The 26051-nt window shown below is 38.7% G+C and overlaps 1 protein-coding gene across 4 annotated transcripts in view; it reads left to right on the forward strand.

Moving 5' to 3' along the window:
• ZDHHC15 (zDHHC palmitoyltransferase 15) overlaps window positions 1-26051 on the forward strand; it is a 167956-nt gene that overhangs the window by 60569 nt on the left and 81336 nt on the right. For all 4 annotated transcript variants that reach the window (XM_077887401.1, XM_077887402.1, XM_077887403.1 and 1 more), the window contains exon 3: window positions 12633-12727. In XM_077887401.1, the coding sequence (XP_077743527.1) occupies window positions 12633-12727 (95 nt within the window). The remainder of the gene's footprint in view (window positions 1-12632; window positions 12728-26051) is intronic.

A 26051-nucleotide genomic window follows, 5' to 3' on the forward strand; every position in this document is an offset into this window, starting at 1 on the left:
CTGCTCGTGCTCACTTTCCCTCCCTGTCTCTCAAATAAATTAATACAATGTTTAAAAAAAAGAGAAACAAGTCTTAATAAAACCTTATATTCTCCAAGGGCAGGGGGGTACCTAAATAATGGAATCAACTCTTGGATAGTTCTTGTGTTCTCATGAATTATCCTTAGGTCTTTGGCTATAATCTATGGGCCTCTAACTCCATTCTCTCCAAATACTCCAAATAGCTCAGAGAGAAGGTTTAGCTCTTTGTTCAAGTTTTTAAGGCAATGTAAGTAAATTAAGGCAGTGAACTCAAATATTAGAGTCAAAAGCTCATTGATAGATGTCTCCTTCTCAAAGATAGAGGTGACTGGCGGACAGATTTCCCCCTGATAATAATCTGGAGATTTCTATTTTGGTCCAAAATGGGGGTTTGAGTGAGGATTCTTTCAATTGCTAAAGCTACAACTGCTGTTCCCATTTGAATCATGGTATGTAGTTGAAAGGTACACCCTTCTCCCCATTACCAAACTCAAAAGCTTTTAGTTACCAATTGATGCAGAAGGTATTACAGAAAATAGTACTGGCACCCCGGGTGGCTCAGCGGTTTAGCGCTGCCTTTAGTCCAGGATGTGATCCCGGAGACCCAGGATTGAGTCCCACGTTGGGCTCCCTGCATGGAGCCTGCTTCTCCCTCTGCCTCTGTATCTGCCTCTCTCTCTCTCTCATAAATAAATAAATAAAATATTTTTTTAAAAAAGAAAATAGTATCTTTTTATTGAAACATAATTTTCTTTTTTAAATTTAAATTCAATTTGCCAAATATAGTATAACACCCAGTGCTCATCACATCACATGCCCTCCTTAATGTTCATCACTCAATTACCCCATCTCTCCAACCACCTGCCCTTCAGTAACCCCCAGTTTGTTTCCAAGGGTTGAGTCTCTCATGGTTTGTCTAATAGCTTTTATTTTTTTATTTTTTAATAAATTTATTTTTTATTGGTGTTCAATTTGTCAACATACAGAATAACACCCAGTGCTCATCCCGTCAAGTCCCCACCTCAGTGCCCGCCACCCAGTCACCCCCACCCCCCGCCCACCTCGCCTTCCACCACCCCTAGCTCGATTCCCAGAGTTGGGAGTCTTTCATGTTCTGTCTCCCTTTCTGATATCTATTAGCTTTTAAAGAAAAGAGGTATGTTGGATAATTGCCACAATAACAGCCACAATAACAGCATTTACTTGTCTAAATATATATAGTAAAACTTCATTATATTCCTATTTTCCCCATTTTGGTGCTCATCTTGCTGCATTTAGAGCATCTTATCTGCTGCATTCATTCTTATTCACACAAGAAAGTGTGTGCATGGGCATGCACACACACAAAATCACTCATTTCCCATTAGTGCCTGGGAGCAACAGTTAGAAAGGCATCCTGCTATTGAAAGATGTTGCTAATAACTTTATGCTACTTCCACCATGTACTTTCAGATTCTATAATTTTTATCAAGGTGTTTATGAATTATTATGTCAAGAAAAAAGTTCAAGTAGCTTTCTCATTTCAGAAGCTATTTCCATAATGGGATATTGACATTGCAACACAGTGACTAAATTCAGAAAAACTGCATGTTCAGGTGGATTTTTCTTTGGCAGTTGGTCATGTTCCTTATGGCTGAGCTTTTCTCTTGAAAACCTTTGGAGAAAAAAAAAAGAAAACCTTTGGACAAGTGGAAGGAAAAAAAAACACTTGAAATGTTTTTGGCTTTTATGTGGTAATCACAGCTCCAGCAGCTTCTGACACCCCATCACTGTGATCACTACCAGATAAACAAAAGACTGCTGTGCCTGTTTGCTTTAAAAAGGTGTTTCCCTGTTTCATTTCAATGTCAATGAATAGTGGCGTTTAGGAATACTGTTCACAAGCTCTTATTTTTCTAGTGATATGGAATCTCACTAGAGCATCACACTTAAAAAACTCATTGTCCGTGCAGTTTATAAGGATAATTATTCTAGATACTAAATAGTTAATATAAAGAAAAATGTTTCTGATTTTTTAAGGCAGAAAAAGAATGAACTTTCACACATTTGGAACCATACCTTAGGAACATTGAATATATAGGGAGAAACATAAAATGGAGAAACCTAGGTCCCATCCATAATATAATAATACTCACTCAGGATGAAATGAGGCAGAGATGTGGAAATTTCCTGCCGGGAATGTTGGAGACCAGTTTCCCCTTGGGATGGTAGACTGAACAACCAAATAACCCCTAAAGCCCCACTTTCCATGGTTTGTCTGTCTCAGAATCACCTGGGGGAGTTGCTAGAGTCTTGGACTCCATCTCTGACTACTGATTCACAATCCTTGGTATAGAGTTTGGGAATCTACATTGTAATAACCTCCCACGGTGATTTTGATGCACACTGAAATTTGGGAACCACTGCTCCAAGGAAAAGAGCTTTGGACTGAGAATGAGGAAGCCTGGATTCTGGTTCCATTGCTTCCATAACTTTGCTAGGTAACCTTAATCAAATCACATACCCTACCTGTGTCTCAATTAGCTAGTTCTCTATAAAATGAGGAGGTGGAACTAGATGATTTCTATGTTCTCTAAGATTTTTTTTCTTTTAAAACTGAAATACAAAAAATGGGGATCCCTGGGTGGCACAGCGGTTTGGCGCCTACTTTTGGCCCAGGGCGCGATCCTGGAGACCTGGGATCAAATCCCACATCGGGCTCCCGGTGCATGGACCTGCTTCTCCCTCTGCCTGTGTCTCTGCCTCTCTCTCTCTCTCTCTCTCTCCCCCTGTGTGACTATCATAAAGAAATAAAAAATTTAAAAAAACTGAAATACAAAAAATAAATAAAACTGAAATACAATTAACATATAATTTTATATTAGTTGCAGGTGTATATCCTTTAAAATTCTTATAAAATCTATAGTATAGTTCATATTCTGCCAATCCAGTGATAGACTTTTACTTAGTTATTTAACCTCATTGTCCTTCATTTTCTATTAAAAAAATGTGCTCATAACTTCTGTGAAACATTGGGATACAGGAACGAGAGTCAGCTCTTTTAAATTTTATGATTAAACCAGTTGTTAATTTGTAAAATCATCTGGAAAATTTTTATTTTTTATTACTGTTCTGATTTTATTTTATTTTGTATATTTTTATTGGAGTTCGATTTGCCAACATAAACATAACACCCAGTGCTCATCCCACCAAGTGCCCCCTCAGTGCCCGTCACCCAGTCACCCCATCCCCCTGCCCACCTCCCCTTCCACTATCCCTTGTTCATTTCCCAGAGTTAGGAGTTTCTCATGTTCTGTCACCCTCACTGATATTTCCCACTCATTTTCTCTCCTTTCCCCTTTAATCCCTTTCATACAGGGAATATAAAAAATAGTGGAAAAATTTTAAATCCGACACTTCCCATCTCAATCATTGCACTAAAAAATAAATAACCTTAGAACACTACCAAGTATGAGTCTAGTTTTCAACATGCAGGGGAGCCAGACTGCAGAAATTTATTACCTTTGAAGTACCCAATAAAGTTATTTTCTCCCAATTTCTTTGTAACCAAAAATTCCACAATTCCATTCCATACTGAAGGACAGGATTTAGCATATGTCCCTTTTAACTTAGACATGTAATAAAGTAGACATCTTCCATATATAAACTTCATAAAATCAAAGAAAACCATATCAAAACATAACACATAAAGAAATATTTTATTTTAAAATCAATTAAATAACATATAGTATATTACTAATTTCAGAGGTAGAGTTTAGTGATTTATCAGTTGCATATAACACCCAATGCTCATTACAAGTGCCCTTGTTAATGCCCATCACCCAGCTACCCCATTCCCCCAAACACCTCCCTCCAACAACCCTCCATTTGTTTCCTACAATTAAGAGTCTCTTAAAGAAACAGTTTTAAAGTATTCTAAGATCAAAAGTTTGAATAACACTTCACAAGGTCTAGGCTGTGGAGAAAGAGTCACTATTATTCACTGGTGATGAGAATATAAACTAAGGGGAAAAAAGGAAAAAAATAAACTAAGGAAAATATTTTAAGTTTTATAAAAAGATTTTATTTGTTTATTTGACAGAGAGAGAGAGAGAGAACACAAGCAGGGAGAACAGGTAGAGCAGTAGAGGGAGAAGCAGGTTCTCCACTGAGCAGGGAGCCCAATGCAGGGATTTATCCCAGGACCCTGGGATCATAACTTGAGCCAAAGGCAGACACTTAACTGAGCCACCCAGGCACCTCAATATTTTAAGTTTTTATTTCAATTCCAATTAGTTAACATACAGTGTGATATTATTTTTGGGTGTACAATATAGTGATTCAACACTTCCACACAACACCTGGTGCTCACCAAAACATAGGTACACCTTAATCCCCATCATCTATTGAACCCACCCACCCACCCACCTCCCCTCTAGTAGCCATCAGGTTGTTTTTTATAGTTAAAAGTCTGTTTCTTGATTTGCCTCTCTCTTTTTTCTCCCTTTGCTTATTTATTTCTTTTTAATTTTAATTTAATTTTTAATTTAAATTCAAGTTAGTTAACATATACTATATTATTAGTATCAGGGGTAGAAATTAGTGATTCATCCGTTGCATTATAGCACCCAGTGCTCATTACATTAAGTGCCCTTCTTAATGCCCATCCCCCAATTACCCCATCCTCCCACCCATCTCCCCTCCAGCAACCCTCAGTTTGTTTCCTATAGTTAAGAGTCTCTTATGATTTGCCTCCCTCTCTGATTTTCTTCTTTTATTTTTTCTTCCCTTCCCCTATGTTCATCTGTTTGTTTCTTAAATTCCACATGAATGAAATCATATAGTATTTGTCTCTGACATTTCATTTAGCATAATACCCTCCAGTTCTTTCCATGTTGTTGCAAATGGTAAGATTTCATTCTTTTTGATGGCTGAATAATATTCCATTAAATATACATACCACTTCTTTATCCATTCATCAATTGATGAACACTAGAACTGCTTACATAATTTGGCTATTATGAATAATGATTCCATAAACATAGGAATGTATATGTTCCTTTAAATTAGTGTTTTTGTATTCTGTGAGTAAATGCCCAGTAATATAAATCCTGGGTCATAGAACAGTTCTGTTTTAAATTTGAGGATCCTCCAAACTATTTTCCACAGAGGCTGCAACAGTTTGCATTCACACTAACAGTGCAAGAGGATTTCCCTTTCTCCACATCTTCACCAACACCTGTTATTTCTTGTGTTGTTAATTTTAGCCATTCTGACATATGTGAGGTGATATCTCATTATGTCTTTGATTTGCATTTCCTTCATGATAAGTGATATTGACCATCTTTTCATGTGTCTGTTGGCCATCTGAATGTCTTCTTTGGAAAAAATGTCTATTCCTATCCTCTACCCATTTTCTAATTGGACTAATCTTTTTTTTTTTTTTGGTGTTGAGTTTTATAAGTTCTTTATATATTTTGGTTTTTTGTGTGTTTTTTTTTATTTAAATTCAATTTGCCAACATATAACACCCAGTATCTTTATGTATTTTGGATACTAACCCCTATTAATACATCATTGACAAATATCTTCTCCCCTTCTATAGGTTGCCTTTTAGTTTTGGTGCTTCCTTCACTGTGCAGAGCTTTTGATTTTGATGAAGTCCCAATAGTTTATTTTTGTTTTTGTTTCCCTTGCCTTAGGAGACATATCTAGAAAGAAGTTACTGTGGCCAGTGTCAAAGAGGTTATTGCTTATGTTCTCTTCTAGGATTTTTATAGTTTCAGATGTGCATTGAGGTCCTTAATCCATTTTTATTCTATTTTTGTGTGTAGTATAAGAACATGGTCCATTTTCATTCTTTTGCTTGATGGTCTCCAGTATTCCCAGCACCATTGGTTGAAGAGACTATCTTTTCCTCATTAGACATTCTATTCTGCTTTGTTGAAGATTAATTGACTATATATTTATGGGTTCATTTATGAGTTTTCTATTCTGCTTCACTGATCTATGTGTCTATTTTTGTGTCAGTATCATATTGTTTTGATCACTATAGCTTTCCAATATAACTTGAAGTCAAATTGTGATGCCTCCAGCTTTGCTTTTCTTTGTCAAGGTTGCTTTGGCTATTCTGGGTCTTTTGTGGTTCTATACAAATTTTAGGATGGTTTGGTCAAGCTCTGTGAAAAATGCTGTGGTATTTTGGTATAGATTGCATTAAATATATAGATTGTTTTGGATAGTATACATATTTGAACAATATTTTTTTTTCCAATCCATGAGCATGGAATATCTTTCCATTTCTTTGTGTCCTCTTCAGTTTCTTTCATCAGCATTTTATAGTTTTCCAAGAACAGGTCTTACACCTTTTTGGTTAGGTTTATTCTTAGGTATCTTATGGTTTTTGGTGCAATTGTAAATGAGAATGATTCCTTAATTTCTCTCTCTGCTGCTTCATTATTGGTGTGTGGAAATGCAACAGATTTGTGTAGGATAATTTTGTATCCTGTTACTTTACTAAAATTATGTATTAGTATACTTTATTTGTGGAGTCTTTGAGGTTTTCTTTTTTGTATTTTTTGTTGTTGTTGTTGGAGTTCGATTTGCCAACATATAGTATAACCTGTTTGACCTATTCATTCTTTAGCAACATGTTGTTTAACCTCCATGTATTTGTGGTCTTTCCACACTTTTTCTTGTGGTTGACTTCTAGTTTCTTACTGTTGTAGTCACAAAAGGTGCATAATGTGACTTCAGTATTTTTGTGTTTATTGAGACCTGATTTGTGACCTAGTATGTGATCTATTCTGTAGAATGTCCCATGTGCATTTGAAAAGAATGCGTATTCTGCTGTTTTAGGATGAAATGTTCTGAATATATCTGTTAATTCCATTTGGTCCAGTATGCCATCCTAAGCCATTGTTTCCTTCTTTATTTTTTGTTTAGATGATCTGTCCATTGGTGTAACTGGGAGGTTAAATCCACTACTATTTTTGTATTATTATCAATTAGCTCCTTTATGTTTGTTATTGTTTTATGCATTTGGGTGCTCCCATATGGGGACATAAATATTTACAATTGTTAGATCTTGTTGGATTGTCCCCTTTATTGGGATATAGTGCCCTTTTTTGTCTCTTTTTCCAGTCTGTTTTATTTTTTTGTAAAAATTTTATTTATTTATTTATTCATGAGAGACTCAGAGAGAGAGGCAAACACATAGGCAGAGGGAGAAACAGGCCCAATGTGGGACTTGATCCCAGGACTCCAGGATCACGCCCTGAGCCAAAAGCAGATGCTCAACTGCTGAGCCACCCAGGCATCCCTCCAGTCTGTTTTATTTTTTTAAGATTTAATTTTTTTATTCATGAGAGACTAAGAGAGAGAGAGGCAGAGACACAGGCAGAGGCAGGAGCAGGCTCTATGCAGGAAGCTCAATGTGGGACTTGATCCCGGGACTCCAGGATCACACCCTGGGCCAAAGGCAGGCATTAAACCACCGAGCTACCCAGGTGTTCCCTTCCAGTCTGTTTTAAAGTCTGGTTTGTCTGATATACTATTTCTACTGGCTTTCTTTTGACATACAGTTGCATGATAAATGTTTCTCCATCCCTCACTTTCAATCTGCAGGTGTCTTCAGGTCCACAATGAGTCTCTTTGCAACATATACATAGATGGGTCTTGTTTTTTCATCCACTCTGACACCCTATGTCTTTTTTATTCAGCATTTAGTTCATTTATAAAGTAATTATTGGTAGATATGTATTTAGTCCCATTTTATTAGCTGTTTTGTCACTGATTCTGGTAATTTCTCGATCCTTTCTTGTCTTTGTCCCTTTTGTTTTCTTCTTTGACCTCAAAGAATCCCCTTTAATATTTCTTGCAGGGCAGATTTGGTGTGAAAAATTCCTTTAGTTTTTCTTTGTCTGTGAAACTCTTTATCTCTCCTTCTATTCTGAATGATAACTGTGCTGTATAGAATATTCTTGGTTGCAGACTTTTTCCATTTGGCACTTTGAACATATCATCCCATTCTTTTCTGGCTTACCAAGTTTCTGTTGAGAAGTCTCCAGCTGGCCTTATGGGTCTTTCCGTATCAGTTAAGGACTTTTTTTGTCTTGTTGCTTTTAAGATTTTTTTCTTTAGTGCTATATTTTGCAAATATACACTGGCCTGCTTTTATTGATTTTGATGGGAGTTCTCAATGCCACCTGAATCTGAATATCTATTTCTTCTCCAGATTTGGGAAGATTTCAGCCATTATTTTCTCAAATACACTTTATGCCCCCCTTTTCTCTCTCTTCTTCTTTGACTCCTATAATGTAAATGTTATTATGTTTGATGGAGTCACTGAATTCCCTGTCTATTCTCATTTTGCATAAGTTTCTCTGTCCTTTGTTCAACTTCATTATTTCCATTATTTTGTTCTATGCTGCTAATTCATTCCTCTATTTCTTCTAGCCTGCTGCTCATTGCATCAAGCCTGTTTCCAACCTTATTTATTGCACTCTTCATTTTTATTGATTCTTTTTTAACTCTGAGATCTCTGTAGTAAGGATCTCACTGACGTCTTCTATTCCTTTCTCATGTCCAGTGAGTATCCTTATGATCGTTACTTTAAGTTCTCCATCAGGCATGTTACTTATGTTTTACCTACATCTCTGGCCATGGCCTTTTATTGTTCTTTCATTTAGGATACAGTCCTCTGTCTTGGAGTCTCTGCCTTCTTCTCTGTGTTAGAAAAGAAGTTATGTCTCCTGATCCTAAAAGCCTTATAAATAATAGTTCCTGTATTACAAAGGGCCTGACACTTCAGGGAATGTCTCTGGTGTGTACTGCTTGTTTTCTGCTGTTGTATTTTGCCTGCACTTCCTTCAAGCCAGTCTGTAGATACTCTCTGCCTGCTGTGTGCAGTGTTTGGCTCCTGGTCTGAATGTGGCAAGTTTTAACTAGATGTGTTCTTGTCTGCTTATGAAATGAAACCTGACACATCTCTGCCAGGGCTGAAGTCCTGCAGAACTCTCTGGTCAGGACATGTGGTATGGTCAGGAATTTGTTCTGGTCTTCTGGGGAGGGGCCCACTCTGTTGGGACTAAGGCAAACATGACTGATAAAGGCAGTCCCACCAGAGTGCAAGGGTGAGGGGCTTGGTGTAAGAATGTTAGGCAGCCAGTGTCGATTTTACACTGCTTCCTGTATGTGGCTTTGTGTTTATGCTAAGGGGAGGAGGGAAATGGCACCATCCAGCTCCTTTGTTCCTGGGGAGGAGTCTCCATGAACCCTGATGAGCAAATAATCTCCCCCTTGTGTATCCCAGGTGTTCTTCAGATCATTGTTTCCATGTTGTCTAATCCTGGTTTGTTTGCCTGCCTTCTCTCAAAAAGCATCAGTTGTCCTTCAGGCTCTATCCTAGCCAAGCCCACTGACCTTTAAAGCTCCAGGCTCTAAGCCTTGCTGGTTGCATGAACTCACAAAATTCAGCCCCTCTCATTTTCCAAGCTAATGGCTTTGGGGAAACCTTCTCCATGTGCATCCCTCATGTGCTTTTCTCTCTCTCTTCTCTCTCTCTCTCACTCTCTCCCCCCCTCCATCCATCCCTCCCTCTCTCCCTTCTCCATGACCACATTTCTCTCCCCTCCACAGTACCCACAATCCCTTTTACCCTAAACCATGTATCTGTACTTCCTACCTTCTTTGACATGGCTTCTTCTCTCTCTTTAGTTGTGTAGTTTGTTCTGTCAGTCTTCTTGCCTATTTCTGGGCCATTTATGATGATTTAATAGTTGTGTTCATGAATTGAAATGAGCTTAGGGTCCTCCACTCAACTGCGATCTTCTCTCTCCCCCAAATGAATTTTTACTATAAAGATAAACAGACTTCCAATATGTGGGATGATATACATGGAACTTCAATATCCTTATTCTGCCATGACCTGAAACCACCAGGGAGATGATAGTGTAACAGACCCTTGTAGGTACCTTACTTGATCCTGTGAAAGGAGTGTTGGAGCAGGTGATGTCCAGGGTCCCTTCCAACAACAGTCTTACTATCTGTACCACTCCAGCACTGATCACAGGACTTGGTGAACCACAATTCAGTGAGTGGCCATATGGAACCTCTGGTGCCCATCCATGGAGCATGGAGGATGCATGGGAGGATGCATGGTAGAGCAGCAGCAGGAAGGAGGCAGCGGACTGGCATGTGGGAGGTCAGTAGGTTCAGTGTGAGCAAGATCCCCATGCTCCCCTCATGTGAGTGTTCCCCTCATGGTTCTACCCTGCAATGCTTGGGCATGCCTGTCCTGAATACTACCTGAGTGGCCCTGTCCCAAATATCACCTGAGTGGCCTTATGGAACCTTATGGTTACTCTACACCAAAAAACAAACAAACAAACAAAACTTTTTTTAATGGCAATTTGACATTATCTACCAAAAGGCTTATGTTTGGGCCTAGCAATCCCACTTTAAGGAATTGACCCTATAGATTTAGTACATGTGCTAATGACATACTTACAAAGTTTTTTTTACAGCATTCTTTGTATTAGCAAGAAAAGAGGGAGAAACAAAATTTTCATCAGAAACACTTTGGTTAAAAAAAAGAAATTTGGTTAAATTAGGCCACATTGATGCAGTGAAAACACATGCAGCTTTTTTTAAAAGATTTTATTTATTCATTCATGAGAGACAGGGAGAGAGAGAGAAAGAGAGAGAGAGAGAGAGAGAGAGAGAGAGAGGCAGAAACACAGGCAGAGGGAGAAGCAGGCTCCATGCTGGGAGCCTGACGTGGGACTCGATTCCAGGTCTCCAGGATCACACCCTGGGCTGAAGGCAGCACTAAACCATTAAGCCACCCGGGCTGCCCCCCATGCATTATTTTTAAAGGAGAATGAGGAAACTTACTCTTTGCAAGTTATACTAAATAGAATGATCTCCAACTTACAGAAAATGAAAAGAAATTTGTACAAAACTGTGTATATAATACTACTGTTTGTGTGAAAAAACAGTTTCAGTGCTTTTATATGTATAAAATCTACAAGTGTACAGAATAAAGTCATGAAACTGAGATTTGTTGCTTCCAGGAAGGAAACTTGGTGGCTGAGGGACAGGGATGGAAAGGAAACTTTTACTGTATGCTATTTTATGCCTTCAAATTTCGAATGTTGTGAATGTATTATCTTTCAAAAGAAATGCAATGAAAAAAATTTTAAATATGACAAAAATTCCATATTTGTATTATGTTCATATATTTATATAAAAAGATAAAAATCAGAAGGTCTGGGATGATATATACCAAACAGCAAACAGGTATTAATGCCTTTAGGAGGAGGAGGTGGGAGGCTCGATGTATATGTGTGGTAGGTTTTACTTTTTACTTTAAATTTCTTGAATTTAAAAATGAGATTTCATAATTACACAAATTAGGCACATAAAAAAGGACTTGCACCATAAGATTAGGAACATTGGACCAAGAGAGTACAGGTTTTTCAATTCAGCCCTATATGTATAAGGTGCTCAGCCCTATTAACTTGTCCTTGAGTTATTCCCTTGGGTCTTTCTAATGGATTGAGGTAATAACACCTTGCCATGCAAGGACTTACAATGAAATAGTGAAATGACCATCAGTCTTATAATGGCCTCTGTAGAATAGTGAAGTTTTTGATATCAAAAGTGCTATAAAAAGAGTATAAAAAGATAAGCTATGGACCAACTTCTACAACTATTGCAATGATACAACTCACAATTCGAAAGTATATAATCTGAAGATACTGTCATGTTTTATTAGTTTAACAAAGTTGAAAGTGTCTGGTCTGTACATAATGAATGACCTTAACCATGTTGATGCTGCAAGTGAAAGTTCATTGTCATCTTTATACTAAGTTTATTGGTATTTTTAATGTAAAATTAGGACTGCAGATTATTCCTCCACCAGTCTTAGTCCAGGAATGAGGCTCTAACCAGATGCAGTTATGCAGTCATGTGGAACCTTGCTTTCTAGTGCTGGAAAAGATGTCTCTCATTACTGGCTTCAATAAATATGAGTCCAGACTGCTCACAAAAAATAAATATGTAGTCTTTGAGGCTACTGAAAAGATCTTGCAGTTTATAGACAGTAATACTGTGTTTAAGACCAGATTACATTAGATAGTAGGTGTATCACTTTGGATAGTCAACTTCTCCTGATGGTTAACCAACTTTCCCTATCCTATTACCTATTTCACAAAGTTATTGAAACAATAAAAAGATATAATATCATGAAATCACGTTGTAAACTCTATAGCGTTGTGCAAATATTATCATTATCATCTTTTAGCAACTAAAATGGCAGAGATAATAAGTGGCTATGGGAGCTTCCCTCACATTGCTTTAAAAAAAAATTACCCTTTATTTTTATAATCACATGGCAACTTTAAAAACATGCAACTTCCAGAAGGTCTCACTGAAAATTTGGCACTGTAACTTTTTCTATCACTGCATGGGAAAAAAGGTAAGAATTAACATTTTATAATAATACTAGAAAATACTTGGTAATAGGAAAACAAAACCAAAATTTGTTGTTTAGTGTTATGTCTTTCTGAACCCCTAGATATAAACAAAAGTGATAGTATAAACAATGAATTTTTTCTCTTAAATTTCAGTTATCTACCTCATATTCTACCATGCCATCTTTGTGTTCTTTACCTGGACCTACTGGAAGTCCATATTTACACTCCCACAACAGCCAAATCAGAAGGTAAGAATACTGGTTGCTTCTTAAAGGCTAAAAAACAGGAAAGCAGAAATGCAAAAAAGCAAATAACTTTCATTTACAGGAGAGATTAGGGTAATCTTTAAAAAGGACTCTTAATGATAAATGTAAATTAAGTGTAGGATGCTCTATTGCAAATTCACTGGCCATACATACTTGAAGACTAAGAAACCACTATTTCAATTAGTGATATAATTATTTTTTAAAAATTTTACTTCAATTCAATTTAGTTAACAGATACTGTATTATTATTTTCAGGAGTACAATTTAGTGATTCATCACCCAGTAGCACATATCACCCAGTGCTCATCCCATCAAGCTCCCTTCTTAATACCAAGTACCCAGTTTACACCATCTGCCCACCCACCTCCCCCCTAGCAACCCTCAGTTTGTTTCCTATAGTTAAGAATCTCTTATGGTTTCTCTCCTTCTCTATTTTTATCTTCTTTTAATTTCTTCTCCCTTCCCCTGTGTTCAGCAGTTTTGTTTCTTGAATTACACATATGAGTGAAATCATATTGTATTTGTCTTTCTCTGACTGATTTTGTTTAGCATAGTACCCTCTAGTTCCATCCACATCATTGCAAATGGTAAGATTTCATTCTTTTTGTAGGCTGAGTAATAGTCATATATATACCACATCGTCTTTATCCATTCATCTGTCAGTGGATATCTGGGCTTTTTCCATATTTTGACTACTGGAGACACTACTGCTATAAACACTGGGGTGCATGTACCTCTTCAAATCAGTACTTTTGTATGCTGTGGATAAATATCTAGCAGTATAATTGCTGGATTGTAGGATAGTTCTATTTTTAACTTTCTTTTTTTTGTTGTTTTGTTTTGTTTGTTCCTCTTTTTCTAGTTCCTTTAGATGGAAAGTTTGGTCCCTTGAGATTTTTCTTGCTTCTTGGTCTTTCCAGATTTTTTTTCTTGTTGACTTTGGGTTTCATAGCATTATTGTCAGAAAAGATGAGCAGTGTAACTTTGATCTTTTTGAATTTGTTGATACTTGTTTTGTGGCCTAATATGTAATCTGTTCCGGAGAATGTTCAATGTGCACTTGGAAAGAATGTGTATTTTGCTGTTTTAGGATGGATTGCTCTGAACATATCTGTTGAATCTCTCTGGTCTAGTGTGTCATTCAAAGACACTGTTTTCATGTTGATTTTCTGTTTGGATGATCTGTGATCAATATCAGTGGGGTGTGAAAATCCCCTACGATTACTATCTATTACTTCCTTTATGTTTATTATCGGCTACTTTAAGTATTGAATGCTCCCTTGTTGGGTGTATAAATATTTACAATTGTTATATCTTATTGGATTCTCCCCTTGATTATTATATAGTATTCTTCTTTGTCTCTTGTTACAGTCCTTATTTTAAAGTCTTTTTTTCTGATATAAGTATTGCTATCCTGGCTTTCTTTTCACATCTATTTGCCTGATAAATGCTTATCCATCCCCTCAATTTGTATCTGCATGTGTCTTTAAGTCTGAGATGAGTCTCTTGTAGGCAGCATATAGATAGGTTTTTTTTTTAGATAGGTCTTTTTTAATCCATTTTGTCACCCTATGTCTTTTGATTGGATCATTTAGTCCATTTACATTTAAAGTAATTATTGATAGGTATGTATTTATTATAACCATTCTGTTACTTGTTTTATAATTTTTGTAGTTTTTTCTGTATCCCTTTCTTACCTTGCTCTCTTCTCTCATGATTAGTTGGCTTTCTTTAGTGATAAACCTTGATTCCTTTCTCTCTATCTTTTGCATATCTATTACTGTTTTTTAAATTTTTGGTTACTATTTGGATTGTATATAGGATCTTCTGTATATGGTGGTCTATACTAATTTGATGGTTGGTTAAATTTGAACCCATTCTTGACTTCTCTCCTCCTCACTTTTTAAGTATATGGTGTCACACTTTACATTCTTTTATTTTGGGAGTCCCTTTACTGATTTTTACACATATACTTACTTTTACTACTTTTGTGCTTCCTACTTTCCTTACTTTTGCTTGTGGTCTTTCCTTTCCACTCAAAGACTCACCTTTAAAATTTCTTGCAGGACTGATTTAGTCTTTATGAATTCTTTGAACTTTTGTTTGAGCAAACGCTATCTGTTTATATTCTGAATGATAGCCTTGCTGAATAGAGTATTCTTGGCTGCAAAATTTTCCCATTCAGCACTTTGAATGTATCATGCCACTCTCTTCTTGCCTGCAGGTTTCTGTTGAAAAATCAGCTGATAGCCTTATGAAGGTTCCCTTTTATGTAACTGTCTTCTGTTCTCTTGTAGCTTTTAAAATTCTCTTTCTCACTACTTTTTTTGCCATCTTAGTTATTACTATGTATCTTGATGTGAACCTCCTTGGGTTGATTTTATTGTGGGATCTCTCTACCTGCTGAATCTGGATTTCTGTTTTCTTCCTCAAATTCAGGAAATTTTAGGCTATTACTGCCTCAAAAGCACCTCAATAAATTTTGCCTCAAATAAATTTTCTGCCCCTTTTCTCTCTTCTTCTGGGATCCATATGGGGTCAAATGTTATTATACTTTATAGCACCACTGAGCTCCTTAAGTCTATTCTTGTTTTGCACATTTTTTCCTCTCGCCTACTTCAGCTTGATTACTTTATATTACTCTCTCCTCCAGATCACTGACTCATTCTTCTGCCTCATCCAGTCTACTATATATTTCATCTAATATATTTTAAATTTCATGTATTGTATTCTTCATCTCTGGTTCTTTTATGTGTGTTCTGTATCTTTCATAAGGGTCTCACTGATGTCTTCCACTCTTCTCAAGCCCAATGCGTATAATCATTTCTTTAAACTATCAGGCAAATTACTTATCTGTGTTTCACTTTGGTCTCTTACTGTAATTCTGTTATTTTATTTGGGACATACTCCTCTGTATCCTCATTTGCCTTACTCTCTGTATCTGTTTCTCTGTGTTAGGAAAGACAGATCTGTCCCCTGCACTTGAAAGTAATAGCCTTATGGAGAAGAGTCCTGTAGTGCCCTACTGTGCACTATCCCCTGTTCAGAACCTGGCACTTCAGGGATGTCTCCTATGTGTAATTCACACACTCTGCCACTGTGACTAAGCTACCTTTCCCCTCAGTCCTGTCATCCCTATTGGTTCTTTGCCTTTTGTCAGTAGCTCTTTCTCCCTGTGGTGTAGGGCAATATGAGGATGCCTTGAGCTTAAGTTAAGTCAGAACAGGCATTTGCCAGAGATGCAATAGCATGTAACTTCTGGGTGCTTTCCCCATGTTGTCCCTGAGAAGCCTTCACTGGTGGGCAAAGCCTGAAGTCAGACCAATAGTCTGCTTCTAGCCGTCTGCTGGGACCTTAGTCCGAGTGGTGTTTGTGGTTATCTTTCCCTCTCTCCTAAGGCACACACTTTGGTGTGCTGCTAGCCATTATAGGAGCTGCTTGCACACTACCAGACCTGTGGCATCATCCTGTATGGGCTTTGGCCAAAAGCATATTGAAGAGTGCACATCTACTGGAGCACCATGGGGGAAGGAGGTATTGGTTGGTGTCACTGTGTTGACAGCAAATTTTGTGTGCCTGTGGTCCTCTGTGGGAGGGGCCCTGCAGTGACAGACTGAGATGGGGTATCTGGAGCAGTGAACTGGCAGAAGCAATGCATGGAGGATTTAAGTGGCACTGCTAGCAATTTACATAGCAAGTCCAACTCTAGGGCTGGGGAGAGAAATGGCATCTAGCTCCTTTGTTTCTGGAGTTGTTTGTTAGTTCTGTCCCTCCAGGACATGCCTGAGATTAATAAATAACTCACTCCCATATGCCCCAGGCACCTTTCAAACTGCTGCTTCTATACTGTATCTTCTCAGGCTGTTTATTGCGCTGTTTCTTTAAGGGTAGGTACTCAGTTTCTTCTTGTCCACCAGCTCTTCCAGAGCTGAACCTGCTAATTTTTAAAAATTTCAGGTTTTAAGTCCTGAAGTTATAAAAGTTCATGAAATTTGGCCCCTCTGGTTTTTAAAGGCAAATGATATGGGGTTTTGTATTCTCTGTGCAAACTTCCTAGTGTGGGGTTTGTTTCACTCCCCTTTTCATGCTTAAGCCTTCCTTCTCTCCCGCAGACAGTCTCAGGAGCCCCTTTAGTTCCTGACTGTGTCTCCACCCTTCCTACCCTCTTTAACATGGCCTCTTTTCTGCATTTAGTTGTGGAGTTTATTCTGCCAGTCTTCAGGTCATTTTCCAGGTTATTACACTGATGTGAGTGTTATCTAGTTTATCTGCAGGAAGAAGTGAGCCTAGGGTCCTCCCACTCTGCCATCTTCCCTGAAAGCCCCTTTATCATATATTTTTTATGCTATCTATAAGCAACTCACTTTATAACAAAAAGTAAATAGACTGAAAGTGAAAGGATGGAAAAAGTTATTCCAAGCAAATAGTAATTTTAAAAGACCAAGGGTAGGTATACAATATCACATGAAAAAGGGCTTTAAGCCAAAAAATATTACAAGATACAAAGAAAAAAAGACCATATTAGTGATGTCAGAAGTATGGCAAAGTAGAAAAGACAGCCTTTTTCTTACCACAAAAACAAACAAACAAACAAACAAACAGTATGTTTGAATGAAAATAGCACTGGTAGAGCTCAAGAGTCTAATTAAGAACATACAACAACACAATAAAATAAAAAAAGGAGAATAATCTCACAGAAGGATTACTGGGGAAAGCAGCATGGCTGAGACATCTGGAAAAGACTAAGAACAAAGAAAATGGGCAAAGGTTATCAGTATCAGCCATGTGGCAGGTAACAATAAAGTTCCCAGTGTCCTGCTCAAAGGAGGAACCTTGCAGTTTTTGCCTCTGAGGACTTCAACAACTCCCAAGGCAGCCACAAATTCCCACTTCTTTTATAGCAGAGCACTCCATAATGTTTGTTGTGTGGGACCAACCCCAGCAGCCTGCTCTGCAGATGATACTGGCAGCTTTTGCAACTGAAGTAACCAACAGCTATCACCACCACAGACTCCCTATAGAGTGAGACACTGCTGAGAACTTCATATGAAACAGCCACTGTTGTGCCACACCAGTACCAGGTCTGCCATCCCCCTCCCTGCCAAACCTGTGCTTGCCCTAGATACTAGAGCCCTGGCCACTTCATGTACACCTGCACAGCAGACCCCAGCTTCACAACCACTGAATGCACACTCATGCTCCAGACCCTGACTCAATGGCCATTCTTCATGCACCAGCACCTCCAAAACCAGAGCCACCGACACTGCAGGGTATCCCATATCCTAGACTCTGAGACACTATCATTTCATACATACCTGTACTCTGGACCCTGGTTCCATGGCCACTCCTCAAGTACTCATAGGAATTGAAGCACTGCTGCAGCGGGTACACCAGCCCTCTAGAACTCAGGTCCACAGCTGCTCCACAAGTGCTGAAACTTAGGACACCCAAGCTACTGCCATAGCAGGCTCATCCATGCATCTCACAAGCTACTCCCTGGACCCCTGCTTTGTAACTGCTCTGTGAGTTCTTTCACAAAGGGTGATGGGGTCATTTCAACAGCAGGAGTACCTGTGCCTCAGATCTCAGAGCCCCTGTAGCTTTGTGCAAGCCTATACTCTGGTCCCCAGCTCCATGGCTGTTCTGCAAGGACCTTACCTCACACACCATTACCAACACTACAGTAGGGGTGCTTGTACCCCAAGCACTAATATCACCACTACCCCAGACCCCAGAGCAACCCTAGGGGCTTCATGCATGCCTCCACCCCAGATTCTGGCTCCATTGCTACTCCATGGGCACCCATGCATAAAACATCATTGACATAGCCATTGTAAGTGTGCTCACAAGCTGAATCCAGGGCCTGGAAAGATCCTCTCAGCCATGACTTCCACCATGGGAGGAAAAGAGACCAGGAGGCCCCAAGCGCCTTCACCACTGAAGACCCCAACAGCCCTCACTGCCACTGCAGACACCTGTGGGCTTGACCACCAAAGACCCCTTTAGTGTATGTTGATTCTGATGACAGGTAACAGAGGTGCACAGGGACCATGCTACTGCATCTACTCTGGAGCTAAAACTGCCTCATCCCACCCATCAAGCACCCTTGCACCAATCTACAGGTGATGGTCTTTCTTCACTGAAACCAGTCCATATAGTCTGGAAAAGATGACAGCTCCATCAAATATGCACATAAAAGCTCAAGGAAAAATGACCATTCAAGGAACAATATTCCAATAACTACCTGCAAAGAAATAGATATCTATTAAAAAAAACTACCTCAAAATAATTGTTTTAAGGAAGCTCAGCAAACAGTAAGAGAACACAGATAAATAGCTTAACAAAATCAAGAGTACAATATATAAACAAAACAAGAAGTTAAACAAAAATAAACCATAAAAAAGAACCAAATTCTGGAGCTAAAGAACACAAGGAAATGAAAAACAGTAGAGACAATATTGACAGCATTCTTAATCAAGCAGAAGAAAGAATCTACCAACACAAAGACAGGTCCTTTGAAATTACCCAGTTAAGGGAACAGAAAGAAAAACAAATGAAATAGTAAAGACAGCTCATGGAACCTGTAAGACACTATCAGGCATAAGAATATATGCATTATGGGAATAAAAGAAGAAGAAAGGGGAAGAAAGCTTTAAATAAGAAATAATGGTTGAAAACTTCCCAAATTTGATGAGACATATGGACATTCAGATATATGAAGGCCAAAAGTCCCCAAATAGGTTAAACCAAAAGAAGAATTCACCAAGACACATTATTTTTTTTAGAGAGGAGACAGAGCATACACAAGTTAGGGAGAGAGGGGTAGAGGGAGAGAGAGAATCATAAGCAGGATCCATGCCCAGCACAGAGCCCAACATGGGGTTCATCTCACAACCCTGAGCTCATGACCTAAGCTGAAATCAAGACTTGGATGCTTAACTGACTAAGCCACCCAGGTGCCCCCACCAAGACACGTTATAATCAAACTTTAAAAAATCAAAGACAGGTTGCCTAGGTGGCTCAGTTTGTTAAGCATCTGCCTTCACCTTGGGTCATGATCCCAGGGTCCTGAGATTGAGCCCCACATCTTGCTCTCCTTCTGCCTCCTGCTCCCCCTGCTTGTATTCTCTGCCTATCAAATACATACATATCTTTAAAAATCAAAGACAAAGAATTCTGAAAGCAGCAAGAGAAAATAAGTTAGTTCTTTTCATGGGAACCCCTATAAAGCTATCAGTGGATGTCTCAGCAGAAACCTTGTATATAAAGACTTTGTAGGATGATATATTTAAACTCCTGGTAGAAAAAGAAAAAATGATGGACCAAGATTGCTTTACTTAGCAAAGCCATCCTTTAGAAATGAAGGAGAGATACTTTCCCATCGAGCAAAACCTGACAGAGTCCATCACCAGGAGAACTGTCTTACCAAAAAAGTGTTGAAGGGAGTTCTTCAAGCTAAAATGGAAATATTCTGATTAGTAATATGGACACATATGAAAGTAAATAAAAATCACAGGTAATGGTTACTATATAACCATTTAAAAATACTACAATACTGTAAAGGTAGTGAGTAAATCACTTTTAACTCTAATATAAAGGTTAAAAGACAAATCATTAAAATAGCCATAAAATATAAAATAACCATAGCTAAAATAATTATTAATGAATATACTATGAAAAGGTGTAAATTGTGAAATCAAAACCATAAAATACCGAGGGGAAGAGATAGGGTGACATTTTTGTATGTATCCAAAGTTGCCTTCTAACTAGCTTCAGATAGAATAATACAAATGTGTTTAATGAAAGGTCAATGGTAACCACGAATTAAAAAATGAACTCAAGGGACACCTGGGTGGCTCAGTTGGTTTAGTGTCTGCCTTCAGCTCAGGCCATTATCCCAGGGTTTTGGGATTGAGCCTTCACTGGGCTTCCTGCTCAGCAAGGAGCCTGTTCTCCCTCTCCCTCTGCTGTTGCCCCTGCTTATGCATGCACTCTCTTTCTGTGTCAAACAAATAAATAAAATCTTCAAAAATATAAAAATAAATTCAAGCAGATACACAAAAGATAAAGAAATAAAAGCACACCACTATACAAAACATCAAATCACAAAGGAAAATAGCAAGGAGAAAAAGAAACAAAGAAACTACAAAACAGCCAGGAAACAATTAACAAAATGGTATAGTACATCCTTACCTATCAGTTATTTAAATGTGAATAGATTAAATTCTCCAACCAACAGGCTGGATCGAGTGGATGAATGGATTTTAAAACAAAACACAACTACATGCTGCATGTAAGACAATCACTTCAGATTTATGGATACACATAGGCTGAAAGCAAAGGAATACTAAAAGATATTCCATGCAAATGAAAATCAAAAGCAATTAAGGGTGCTATACTATAGCAGACAAAAGAGACTTTAAGTCAAAAACTGTAACAGGAGACAAAGAAGATAATTATATAATGATACAGGGTTAAATTCATCAGAAGGGTATAAAATTGTAAATATATATGTACCCAACACTGGAGCATCTAAACATACAAAGATTGGCAGAACCAAGGTGAGAAATGGACAGGAATACAGTAATAGGGGACCTCAGCACTCCATTTTTATCAATGCATAGATCATCCAGACAGAAAATTAATAAGGAAAAAGCAAATTTGAATAACACTATAAACCAAATGGACCAAAAAATATATACAAAACATTCTACTAGCAACAGAATAATACATTTTTTCCTCTTCACACACAGAACATTATCTAGACTAGACTATCTACTTGACAAAAAAACAAATACTAAATTTAAGAAAATTGAAATCATATTAAGGATAATTTTTGATCATAACTTCATGAAACTAGAAATCAATAACAGGATGAAAACTGGAAAATTTATATGTATCGGGAGAAGACAGTACATTTCACAACTCATTTTACAAGGATGGCATTATCATGATAACAAAGCCAGACAAAGCCATTACAAGAAAAGAAAACTACAGACCAATATCCTTGGTGAACATAGATGTAAAATCCTTAACAAAATAAAGGAAACCAAGTTCAACAGCATATTAAAAAGATCATTCATCATGGCCAAGTGGGATTCATACTCAGGATACAAGGATGGTTTGACATATATAAATCAATAAATGTGATACACCATATTTACAAAATGAAGGATAAAAATCATATGATGCTTTCAATAGATACAGAAAAAGCATTTGACAAATTTTAACATCATTTCATGATTAAAAAAAAAACTCGGGAAGCTGAGAAGATGGCGGAGGAATAGAGGTCCTCAACTCACCTGGCCCCACCAACTTACCTAGATTACTTTCAAACCATCCTGAAAACCTACAAGTTCGACCTGAGATTTAAAGAGAGAACAGCTGGAACACTACAGAGAGAAGGGTTTTTGCTTCTAACAAGGTAGGAGGGTGGAAAAATTTTTTTAAAAAGTCAAGTGGGGCAGGGGCCTCGTGAGGAGCCAGGCTAAAGCCCAGCGGCCAAAGCCTCCGGACAGGAAAGCCTAGTCCCAGAGAAGCAGGAACTTTAGAAACTCCCCACCGGATTCTTCCAGGACGGAAAGGTGCTTAGCAGGGAAATGAAGCCGAATAGCAGGAGGGGCAGTGGAGCCTTCGGTTTCCCAGAGTCACTAATACAGGAAGTGCACCCCGGGGGAGAGAGCACCACAGACTGTGGGCCAAACTCGGTAAAGGGCTGGAGTGCACACCCAGCGGGACCTCGGGAGGAGCCGGTCAGTCAGGCTGGGACTCCGGGTGGAGGGGGCTGTGCCCTGCTGCCTTCAGGAGCTGTGCCTCCGAAGCACGATTCCAGCAGCACAGGCCTGGGATTCCAGCGCACCCTGTGGACACAGCCCACGATCCTGCACTCCCCCGGGAAAGGTGGAGGCGGGGAGGGCACAGGACAGCAAGGACTCTCCTGCGCTGGGCACCCCCAAGCTGTGCAGATCACCACACCTGCAATGGCCTGGGAGCATCTAAGCAGGTACAGACTGAGAGACTGTGGTAGTTACTGCCGGGAGCTGACTCCAAAGCTGGAGACCTGGCCACTGCCATTGTTGTTGTTCCCCCTTGTTTCACTGTGTGCCTGGGAGGAGCGGGGACACCAGGGGACAGACACCTCAGGGGGTAAACAGCTCCCACTGGGCCCAGCACCAGGAAGGGGGTGGAGCATCTCCCCCAACTGCACACGCCTGAGAATCAGCACAGCAGGCCCCTCCCCCAGAAGACCAGCTGGAAGAACAGGGGAAGAGCAAGTTCTTGACCAAGCAGCACTAGAAAGCTCCAGAGGAAGTCGAGAGATTTACAATATATAGAACCAGAGGGTACCCCTCCTATTTTTTTCCTTTTCTTCCTTTTTCCAGTAAAACTCGTTTTTATATCACACTGTAAATTTCCAACTTTTTTTTCCCTTTTCCCACCTTAACTACGATATTTTACCACCTCTTCATTTTTAAGATTCTTCCTTTGTGACTTTCATATTTCTACAATTACAGGTCCTAGATATATTTTCCACTTCTAGATTCCCTTCACCATACTCAACGTAATTTTGGGAGATATACAAGATATGGGGTTTTTTTTTGTTTTCTCTGCCTCGTTTTGTTATACAATGGTGGAAGTTAATACCTTCTAAAACATAACCGCATGCACCCAGAACCAACTGGTATATGGTGCTTGTTCATTCTGTGAAATTCATCATTCCCATTCTGCCCCATTCTTTTATCTCATTTATGTTTTGGTGGTCAATGTTGGGGCCTTCTATAAGTATTTCTGGTTTATATAAACTCGGGACAGAGCATCTTCTAACATCTTCTAACGTACAGAACTTAATATACTCAGAAACAAGGGGATCACCCTCTAGAACCCCTCAGGTAGACTACATTCTCCCTCCACTACAACTTCCTCACCACCACCATCTCCCAGCACCCCCTTTTTCTTTTCTTTTCCCTTTTTCTTTCTCTTCTTCTTTGGGATTCTTGGCCTTTTATTTTATAACACCTTGTTTTAAAATATGTTTTTCACTTTAGAGATCCTTTTGTTTTATAACATTCTTTGTTTTCAATTTCTGGTCTCTGACCTCATCAGAATCATCTAGGGTGAAATTTACTTAGGCCATGATTGATGTTCTTGACTCAGTCTGCTTATACAGCCAATCTGCACTGAGCAAAATGACTAGAAAGAAGAACTCTCCACAAAAGAAAGAATCAGAAACAGTCCTCTCTCCCACAGAGTTACAGAATTTGGATTACAACTCGATGTCAGAAACCCAAATCAGAAGCACAATTATAAAGCTACTTGTAGCTCTGGAAAAAAATCATAAAGGATTCAAAAGACTTCATGACTGCAGAATTTAGATAAATCAGGCCAAACTTAAAAATCAATTAAGTGAGATGCAATCCAAACTGGAGGTCCTAACAATGAGGGTTAATGAGGTAGAAGAACCAGTGAGTGACACAGAAGACAAGTTGATGGCAAGGAAGGAAGCTGAGGAAAAAAGAGAAAAAAAATTAAAACACCGTGAGGGAAGATTAAGGGAAATAAATGATAGCCTCAGAAGGAAAAATCTAGGTATAATTGGGGTTCCAGAGAGCGCCAAGAGGGCCAGAGGGCCAGAAAGCATATATGAACAAATCATAGGTGATAACTTCCCTAACTGGTGGAGGAAAACAGGCATTCAGATCCAGAGGATAGAGAGATTCCCCCCCGAATCAATAAAAACCGTTCAACAGGTCAACATTTAATAGTGAAACTTGCAAATTCCAAAGATAAAATCTTTAAAGCAGGAAGAGACAATTGATCCCTAACTTCAATGGGGAGAAATGTTAGATTAACAGCAGACCTCTCCACAACGACCTGGCAGGCCAGAAAGAGCTGGCAGGATATATTCAGGGTCCTAAGTGAGAAGAACCTGCAGCCAAGAATACTTTATCCAGAAAGGCTCTCATTCAGAATAGAAGGAGACATAAAGAGCTTTCAAGATAGGCAGGAACGGAAAGAATATGTGACCACCAAACTAGCTCTGCAAGAAATATTAAGGGGGACTCTGTAAAAGAAATAGGAAGCCCAAAGAAATAATCCACAAAAACAGGGACTGAATAGGTATCATGATGACACTAAATTCATATCTTTCAATAGTAACTCTGAATGTGAATGTGCTAAATGATCCCATCAAAAGATGCAGGGTTTCAGAGTGCATAAAAAAGCAAGACCCATCTATTTGCTGTCTACAAGAGACGCATTTTAGACCTAAGGACACCGCCAGCCTGAAAATGAAAGGTTGGAGAACCATTTACAATTCAAATGGCCCTCAAGAGAAAGCTTGGGTAGCAATCCTCATATCAGATAAATTAAAGTATATCCCAAAGACTAGTAAGACATGAAGAGGGACACTGTATCATACTTAAAGGATCTGTCCAACAAGTGGACCTAACAATCATGAATATTTATGCCCCAAATGCGGGAGCTGCCAAGTATATCAATCGAATAATAACCAAAGTAAAGAAACGTAGATAATAATACATGTATAGTAGGAGACTTCAACACGGCATTTTCAGCAAATGACAGATATTCCAAGCACAACATCTACAAGGAAACAAGAGCTTTCAAGGATATACTGGACCAGATGGATTTCAGAGATATATACAGAACTTTGCATCTGAATGCAACTGAATACACATTCTTCTCGAGTGCACATGGAACTTTCTCCAGAATAGACCACATACTGGGTCACAAATCAGGTCTCACTGATACCAAAAGATTGGGATTGTCCCCTGCATATTTTCAGACCAAAATGCTTTGAGCCTTGAACTCAATCACAAGAAGAAATTTTAAAGAAACTCAAAAACATGGTTAAAGAGCATCCTGCTAAAAGATGAAAGGTTCAACCAGGAAATTAGAGAAGAATTTAAAAAATTCATGGAAACTAATGACAATGAAAATACAACTGTTCAAAATCTTTGGGATACAGCAAAAGCAGTCCTAAGAGGGAAATATATCGCAATACAAGCATCCGTCAAAAAATTGGAAAAAACTCAAATACACAAGCTAATCTTGCACCTAAAAGAACTGGAGAGGGATCCCTGGGTGGCGCAGCGGTTTGGTGCCTGCCTTTGGCCCAGGGCGCGATCCTGGAGACCCGGGATCGAATCCCACGTCGGGCTTCCGGTGCATGGAGCCTGCTTTTCCCTCTGCCTGTGTCTCTGCCTCATTCTCTCTCTCTCTCTCTGTGACTATCACAAATAAATAAAAATTTAAAAAAAATTAAAAAAAAAACAAACATGAATAAATA

This window comes from Canis aureus, chromosome X (genome assembly GCF_053574225.1).
Source record: "Canis aureus isolate CA01 chromosome X, VMU_Caureus_v.1.0, whole genome shotgun sequence".
NCBI lineage: Eukaryota > Metazoa > Chordata > Mammalia > Carnivora > Canidae > Canis > Canis aureus.